Consider the following 8,575-nt stretch of genomic DNA (forward strand, 5'->3'; position numbering starts at 1 on the left):
TTGTCTCTTGTAGGATTTCACTTTCATCTGCAGTTTGTCCACCAGATCCTGGAGTCTAAGAATGTTCTTCCGGTCTTCTTCAGACTAAACCAGTCGGTAAGCAGGAAAGAGAGAGAAATGATTTTCCCCACATCACAAAATGACATTTCCTCTTGGACGTCATGGAAAAATGCCTTAACTTTCTGTAAGAAGGATGTGTCAACACGAAGATGCCGTCTGCCTTACCTGGTAGGTCAGCTCCTTCACCCTCCTCTCGTACTTGCGCACACCTTTCACGGCTTCAGCGCTGCGCTTCTGCTCAGCATCAACCTCTCCTTCCAGCTCCCGCACCTGCAACAAGAAACCCATCGCTGGAGCTTCCCTGCTATCTCTGACCTGGGATTGCTCACACTTGCACAAATACCAGTCCTACACACCCTGGCCTCCAACTTCTGGATTTGCTTCTTGCCTCCCTTCAGGGCCAGCTGCTCTGCTTCATCCAGACGGTGCTGCAGGTCCTTCACCGTCTGGTCCAGGTTCTTCTTCATCCTCTCCAGGTGGGCGCTGGTGTCCTGCTCCTTCTTCAGCTCTTCTGCCATCATGGCCGCCTGGAGAGGCAAAGCGGCAAAGCCAGGTTGGAGTCAGAGATCTCTGGGGGGTGAATGCCTCAGCACTCAGCAGTAAAAGAGCCCCAACTCACATCGGTGATGGCCTTCTTGGCCTTCTCTTCAGCATTGCGGGCTTCCTGGATGGTATCTTCCATTTCACTCTGAATTTGGGCAATGTCTGTTTCTAGCTTCTTCTTGGTGTTGATCAAGCTGGTGTTCTGTGCAAAAAGAGGTTGCAAGACTTGTATTCTGAGACCTGAAATACACTGGCTATGGCCTGAGCCAATTCTTTACTCTTCAACCTTTACGTTCAAAATCTGGAATTCCTTGTTAAATAGCTGTTCACATAATTTCAGTGGTGGACTAAGGTGATGGACCGTGACCATGTTTCCATTGTTGGCACCACTATTGTCTGCCACTATAACAGTGTCTACACAACTAGTTTCAGCACCAAGCCCTCACCTGGGTATGGAGGAGCTGCACACGCTCACTTGCATCCAGAAGCTCCTGCTCAGCCACTTTCCTGGAGCGCTCTGTCTGCTCCAGGGCTGCCCGTAGCTCCTCAATTTCAGCCTGCAACAGGTTTGCTCTGCGCTCCACCATGGCCACCTGCTCCTTCAGGTCTTCCTGTGTCCTGAGAGCATCGTCCAAGTGTATCTGGGTATCCTGTAGAAGAGGCGAGAGAAATGACAAAGGGGCACAGCAAACCAGGGTACCTGAAATGTCAGAGAAGACATTCCCTTATGTGTAGTTTTGCTGAACAGACCTTCAGCACTGCCTGTGTGTTTCTCAGGTTCTTTTGCGCCTCTGCAGCAACACGGTTGGCATGGCTCAGCTGGATCTCCATTTCATTCAGGTCTCCCTCCATCTTCTTCTTCAGCCGCAGGGCTTCGTTCCTGCTCCTGATCTCAGCATCCAGGCTGCTCTGCAAGGACTCCACAATCCTGAGGTGATTTCTCTTCATCTGGTCAATTTCCTCATCTTTCTCTGCTATCTTCCTGTCAATCTCAGACTTGACCTGGTTGAGCTCCAGCTGGAGGCGCAGGATCTTCCCCTCTTCATGTTCGAGGGAGGCCTGGACAAATGGTCATGATCATTTATAACGCAGGTAAAATGCCTGCTTGCTTTCCAGCTAATTACAGCATATTTCACAAAATCTGAAGTAGATATAATCTGTAGCCATATCAGAGGGCAACCATGCCTTTCTTAGCCAGATTTCCTCACTGCTGATATTTTTAGTGTGGCTACCAGTGATTAAGAGCGTGTACCTCAGCTTCCTCCAGAGCAGCCTGGATTTCAGATTTCTCCTGCTCAATCTGCTTCTTGACCTTCTCCAGCTCATGAATCGCCTTTCCTCCCTCTGCAATCTGCTCCGTGAGGTCAGAAATCTCCTCTGCAGAGAAGAGTGAAAAATTGCATGGTCAGATAATGAGCGTAAAGGGAAAGGCCCTGTGACACCAGCAAAACAGGTCTCCTCTCATCACTGCAGGTACAGACCCAGGTGGAGAGGGGGGCAGACAAGCTTCTGAGAAAGCCCTGCCAGCAGGAGAGGCTGAGCGACTTACGCTGCAAGTTCTTGTTCTCACGCTTCAGCGTTTCCAGGTGGTCCAGGGACTCCTCGTAGGCATTCTTCATCTTAAACAGCTCCGTGCTGAGGGAGCGAGACTCCTTCTGGGAGGCCTCCAGCTCAGCCTGCGTTTCCTCGTACTTCTGCTTCCACTCTGCCAAGATCTGAGGAGCAGCAGGGCGTGAGTATGGATGTGGCGATCATGTTCTGCCCAGGAAACACAGGGCTGGAGCCCAGAATACCTTGTCAAAGTTCTTCTGCTTCTTGTCCAGAGCTGCACAGGCAGCATTTGCTCGCTCCACGTCAATCATCAGGTCCTCCACCTCATTCTGCAGCCTCTGCTTTGTCTTTTCCAGGGAAGCGCATTTGGCATTCACAGCTTCAACGTGTTCCTCTGCATCCTGCAGGCGCTGTGCCAGCTTCTTCCTGGGAGGTTGTAAGCACAGCTCAGTATGTGGGAGCAAAGTGGAGATTTTTCTGTAGCTTTCACCACCATACTTAGGCACTCCACAGTATTCTGCCCAGATGCTCCTAGTGCCCTGCGTTTCCCAGTCTTTATTCCCTTTTCCTTTACTCAAGTCTAGAAATTTTGTATCAGGAATGGTGTGATGAGCAGGACTAGGGAAGTCATCCTACCCCTGTACTCGGCACCGGTGAGGTCCCACTTTGAGTACTGTGTTCAGTTTTGGGCACCTCAATACAGAATGGACAGTGAGGTGCTGGAGCAGGCCCAAAGAAGGGCAACAAGGCTTGTGAGGGGCTTGGAGAATATGCCCTGTGAGGAGCGACTGAAGGAACTGGGCTATTTAGTCTGGGGAAGAGGAGGCTGAGGGGAGACCTTATTGCTCTCTTCAAATACCTGAAAGGTGATTGCAGTGAGAGCGGGGCTGGTCTCTTCTCACTGGTGACAGCTGACAGGACAAGGGGAAATGGCCTCAAGTTGCAGCAGGGGAGGTTTAGGTTGGATATCAGGAAAAACTTCTTTACAGAATGGCTTGTTAAGCATTAGAATAGCCTCTCCAGGGAGGTGGTTGAGTCACCATCCCTGAATGTGTTTGAAAACTGTTTGGATGTGGTGCTCAGGGACATGATCTGGTGGTGAGTTGTTAGAGTAGGGGTAGCATGGTTGGGTTGCGGTTGGACTTGATGATCTTGAAGGTCTTTTCCAACCGGAGCAATTCTATGATTCTTTGATTGATTCTATGATACATCATACAGTTCCTTTCTCTTGCATTCTCTGTCATATGGCGTATTTGGCCTTTTGAAACCACCATCTCAACAGCACAAATTTCCCCCCCTCCAAACTACTATTTGGCTTTTGCCCTTCAGTATCTCAGTGGTCTCTCCAAATTTCCACTGCTTTCTGCCAGCCTTCCCCAACTCCCCACATACTTGGCCTCCTCCAGCTCCTCTGTGCGCTGAATAGCATCCGTCTCATATTTGGTTCTCCACTGGGCCACTTCGCTGTTGGCCTTGGACAGGGCACGCTGCAGCTCACCCTTGGCTTCCTGCTCCTCCTCATATTGTTCCCGGAGCAAGTCACAGTCATGGCGGGCAGATTGTAAGCTGTGTGCCAGGGCGTTCTTGGCCTGGGAATTAAATTATTGCAATAAGAAATAATGTTATTCTGGGAAATCTCCTCTTACTGACATCTAAACGCTCTATTTTCTCCCAAGGGAAATAGTGATTTACCCACAGCATGAAAAAAATAAAGCCAAAGCTCTACACACTGCAGAAAGCTGGGAGTCTGCACTGACAGGGCCTAGACGGCATGTCCTAGTCATCTATAATGTCTTTTAATCAGATCACTTTTTGAACTATTGGAACTGCATGGAAACCATTAAAGATCTTCACCTTTATTTCTTCTTCTAGTTGCCGCTTCAGTTCTTCAATCTGTTGGGTGAAGGCCTGTTTCCCTCTGGACAGCTGAGAAATTAAACCATCTTTTTCCTCTGCCTGGCGTGCGTATTCACCTGGAAAATGTTTATAATTAGAAAACATTTCAATAGCCAGTTGTAAATTAAACGATGCCATTAAGGGAACTATCTCATATCTAAAATAGAGCTGGTGTGTCTAACCAGATTCTGTTTGCAGGCGAGCTCTTTGAGCACTGAGATCACTGATCATGCGTTGATTCTGCTCATCCTTTGTTTTTAATTCACTTAGTTGGTCTTCCAGAGTGCGGCACATCTTCTCCAGGTTTGCCTAGTTATCAAACATACATAAGAAAAGAGAGTGAATACCCAGACTCATTTACAGAAGGAAAACATGGCCAGATGATACAGTTTACATATACAGGGGCAATCTGCATTAGTTTGGGTTTTATATATTTGATTTGGAGAAAATACAGCTCTGAACATTCATCCTCCTGTTTCCTCTTCTTGGCTGCCAGCTCACTGTTAATTTCCTCTTCATCCTCAGCCCATTCAGTCACCTCCTTTACTTTGGCTTCCAGCTGGATTTTGGTTTTGATGAGCTGGAAGACTGTGTGGAGGAAACGGACCTGAGGGTACTGGTCGACTCTCGGTTGAGCATGAGCCAGCAGCGTGCCTAGGTGGCCAAGAAGGCCAATGGCATCTTGGCTTGTATCAGAAATAATGTTGCCAGTAGGAGTAGGGAAGTCATTGTCCCACTGTACTCAGCACTGGTGAGGCCACACCTCGAGTGCTGTGTTCAGTTTTGGGCCTCTCACTGGAAGAAAGACATTGAGGCCCTGGAGCATGTTCAGAGGAGGGTGACGAAGCTGTTGAGGGGTCTGGAGCACAGGGCTGATGAGGAGCAGCTGAGGGAGTTGGGGTTGTTCAGTCTGGAGGAGGCTCAGAGGTGACCTTATCACTCTCTATTACTCCCTGAAGGGAGGTTGTGGTGAGCTGGGGGTCAGCCTCTTCTCTCTTGTAACTAGAGACAGGATGAGGGGGAATGGCCTTAAGTTGCACAGGGGAGATTCAGGTTGGACGTTAGGAAATACTGCTTTTCTGAAAGAGCGGTCAGGCGCTGGAATGGGCTGCCCAGGGAGGTGATTGAGTCACCAACCCTGGAGGTGTTCAAGAAACATTTAGATGTTGTGTTGAGAAAGATTGTTTAGTGGGGTTATTGGTGGTATGTGGGTGGTTGGACTGGCTGATCTTGTAGGTCTTTTCCAACCTCGCTAATTCTATGATTCTATGATTCTATTTTATAATCTGACAATGTTTAAGCAAGGTAAGATTGAACATAAATTTACTGTTGACAAAGTGCTAATAACAACATTTCTATACCTTAGCTTTGGAGACAGTTTCCATGTTGCTGGCCAAGTCATCAATCTCCATCTTCAGCTCACTCTTCTCCTTCTCCAGCTTCTGCTTGACTCGTTGCAGGTTGTCGATCTGCTCCCCAAGCTCCGCTGTGCTGTCCGCATGCTTCTTCCGCAGGGCAGCAGCCGTGGCTTCGTGCTGCAGCGTGGCCTCTTCGAGGTCACGGCGCATCTTCTGAAATTCTGCCTCCCGCTTCTTGTTCATCTCAATCTGAGCTGCCGTAGCCCCTCCTGCTTCTTCCAGGCGCTCACTGATCTCCTCCAGCTCCCTGGAGAGGTCAGCCCGGTGCTTCTCTGCTTTTGCCCGAGAGGTTCGCTCTGCCTCAATTTCCTCCTCCAGTTCCTCAATACGGGCCTGGGGAACAGTAGGGACCCTTCACACCNCCCTGAGAGCTAGAGAGAGCACTGGGCACATAACTTTGTGCAGGTGAATACTGTGATCAGAGGAGACACAGTTAGGCTTATGACTTGATAGCTGCTGCATCTTCAGATAATTACTTTCTCTTTTGTATCAGTGCTTGTTGTAATGTTTTCCTTTGTACAAGTCATCAAATAGACTAGTTTCAAGTGCCGCACTTACCAGCTTGTCCAGGAGTCTGCTTATTCTTCTTCACAGCTTCTGCCTTCTCTCTTCCCTTTGGCTGTCTTTGTTGGCTGCCTTGCTTTCTTCTGATGTGATGACGTATCCTCGAGCTTTCACAGTGGATCCAATGGCAGTGCAGGGTCTGCAATGTAGAATTTCAAAGAGACTCAGAGGTTTATGTTTGTACAGGGTTGCCCTGCCATTACAGTTGACAGGGATGCTCATTAGATGCTATGACATCTACTCGGCCTCATTGGCAGCTTTGGAGAAGCCTGCAGGTGTGAGGTGTGTGTGGACAGGGGTTATTGAGCCACCCAAGGGGAACACTGAGATTGTAGGTGAGTTTGGAAAGTCAAGGCTGACCACAGAGGTCCTGGTCATGATGGCAGAGTCATGCACACTGTCAGGCAAGGAAGCTGGATGAAGGAGATGCAGAGGCTTGAAAAATGTTGGCAGCCTGTAAGGGAGCCATGGAGGAAAATCATGCAGTGTCATGAGAAGGGAGAACTAGTCTGGCATCTCTGCAATGTGTTGGGTGGTTTTCTTAAGATCTTGGTGACTGAAAATGGAGATCTGCCCCTAAAGAAACATTTCCCATTGCTCTCTTCAGACAGCAGTGAGTAGGATTCTGCTCACCAGCCATCCGTAGTGACACTGGAAACAAGTTGGATTGCCTTGCAAGAACTGGTGTGTTCATGAGGCTGCACCTGGGAGCCAGGTAGAATAGATAATGCTGTCACAGATATGCAGCTGTGGAACTGTTGGTTGCAACTTCCCATCAGTGTGTCTGCTTGAAGGCAGAGCTGTTGGCATGGACTAGCAAAGCTTAGACCTAGAGACCGCTGTCTGTCCGTTATCACTTCCTGTGACACCCAAGGAGCTCCACTCACAAACTCTCCATTTAAAACATTGTAAGCAAATCAAGGTTGAAAACACTCAGGGGCTACCTGCCTCAGCCTTGGGCACAATCATTTTCTGCACAGCCATTTCCCTTCAGCCCATAGCACTAGCCTCACACCCTCCTTACTGCATCAACATATTCCCTGTCCTCTGTTCTTACATGGGCTTCTTAATTCCCTTCAGTGCCAGCTGCACCTGACTCCTAAGATACTGCTAATGATTTCTCATCCACTGCAAATCAGTCTGCACCAAGGGCTCCTGCAGTGTGGAGTCAGTCAGGGTAATGGGCTTGAACGGTGAACGTTTCAGCCAGGGATAATGCTGCAACACTAGGTGTAATTGTGCAAATTTATATGACATAAAGGATCACAAAATTCACTTAATAGAGCTCAGTTACCACTAACCTGTGTTTGATTCATTGTATGTTCAGACCCGTGGCCTTTGTTCTTTCTGAAAGAATCCTCCAGGTCCATGTGGTCTTCCTGAAAGTAGGGGAGAGAAGATACTAGGAAGTACATATCTGCCAGTTAAACATCCATTTAGGCTGACATCTTTGCACATGCCTTTGACATACAGTGATGCTCTCCATGTGCCTTTCATCCCAAACAAAGGCCATTTGCAGTGTCAAAAGGCTTCGGCCGAGACAGCTCATGGAGGGCAGGAGACCACAGCTATACCTGCCCCATATGCCTCCTGTTCAGACCAAGGTCTCAGGGGAGGAAGAAGTATTTGCCAATTTCCCCCTTCCCCTAGAATCCCCAGGCCTCCAGAATATAGTCCACTCAGCCTGTATGTAGGCCAAAAGGAAAGTCCAGCTATCTGAGGGATTAAAACGCCCATCAGCTTTCTTCTTTTCCCTTGCCTGAGGCTGTGCCGCACGCAGCCTGTTGTGCCAGAGCTGACAAGGCTGACATTTGAGGTGATGTGCTGAGGAGGTACGTTCTTGCCATGCAGCACGTTGGAAATCAGCCCTGAGGGGGCTTCCTTCCAGCAGGTGGCCCCAGGTGGGGCTCAGCCTTTTGCCACACTGGAGGGAAGCCACCAATAGACGGCATTAGCTCAGGAAATCTACAGTAAGAGAAAATGCACAGTTTAGAGGCACCATCAAAGTGTCATAACAGTGCACTAATTTTGGTGTCTGCAGGAAATTGTTTCTGCCTAGGAACTGTCTGTCCTTCATGGTGTAATACACTGCGCCATCTGATAGCTTAGTTAGAGACCAGCGTTTAGGATCTGTGATTGCCAAGATCACAATCCATAGCAGGGAAAGGAGAAGGGAAGGGATCGCTCTCTCTTGCCACGCATGTGGCATGTAAGCTGTGCTGAGAGGACACTAGGAGAAGCGTTAAGAATATGTGAGGGCAAGAGTAGTGCAAGGAGCTTGAAAACAATGTATGTTGCTGTGTCAGCAATATCCCAAGCTCATTCAGGAAAAAGAACAGAAAAAAAAAGATAAAAAAGAGATAAAAATATCAACAACAACAACAAAGAAGCCACTGTTTGTAGTGCTTATGCATATTAATCTATGGTTTTTATTCTCTAGACATTGACATGGTTACAAAGACATTGCAAAAGAAAGCGACAGAGGGTTCACATTTTGTGCATTCCTCAGGCCGCTTTGCTGCCTCATAGTATCTTCACTCTTC

At 48.4% G+C, this 8,575-nt stretch overlaps 1 protein-coding gene across 1 annotated transcript in view; it reads right to left on the minus strand.

The window, feature by feature from the left end:
* The window catches only part of LOC110407307 (myosin heavy chain, skeletal muscle, adult), a 52,771-nt gene continuing 44,288 nt past the window's right edge, over positions 93 to 8,575 (minus strand). Inside the window, exons 27-38 of the mRNA XM_021414860.1 lie at positions 5,412 to 5,801; positions 4,233 to 4,359; positions 4,009 to 4,127; positions 3,547 to 3,743; positions 2,397 to 2,580; positions 2,153 to 2,318; positions 1,856 to 1,980; positions 1,354 to 1,662; positions 1,050 to 1,253; positions 680 to 805; positions 417 to 587; positions 93 to 330 (exon numbers count right to left, since the gene is read on the minus strand). Coding sequence (XP_021270535.1) covers positions 199 to 330; positions 417 to 587; positions 680 to 805; positions 1,050 to 1,253; positions 1,354 to 1,662; positions 1,856 to 1,980; positions 2,153 to 2,318; positions 2,397 to 2,580; positions 3,547 to 3,743; positions 4,009 to 4,127; positions 4,233 to 4,359; positions 5,412 to 5,801 — 2,250 coding nt within the window. The 3' untranslated portion in view covers positions 93 to 198. The remainder of the gene's footprint in view (positions 331 to 416; positions 588 to 679; positions 806 to 1,049; positions 1,254 to 1,353; positions 1,663 to 1,855; positions 1,981 to 2,152; positions 2,319 to 2,396; positions 2,581 to 3,546; positions 3,744 to 4,008; positions 4,128 to 4,232; positions 4,360 to 5,411; positions 5,802 to 8,575) is intronic.

This window comes from Numida meleagris, chromosome 17, assembly GCF_002078875.1.
Source record: "Numida meleagris isolate 19003 breed g44 Domestic line chromosome 17, NumMel1.0, whole genome shotgun sequence".
Taxonomy (NCBI): Eukaryota; Metazoa; Chordata; class Aves; order Galliformes; family Numididae; genus Numida; species Numida meleagris.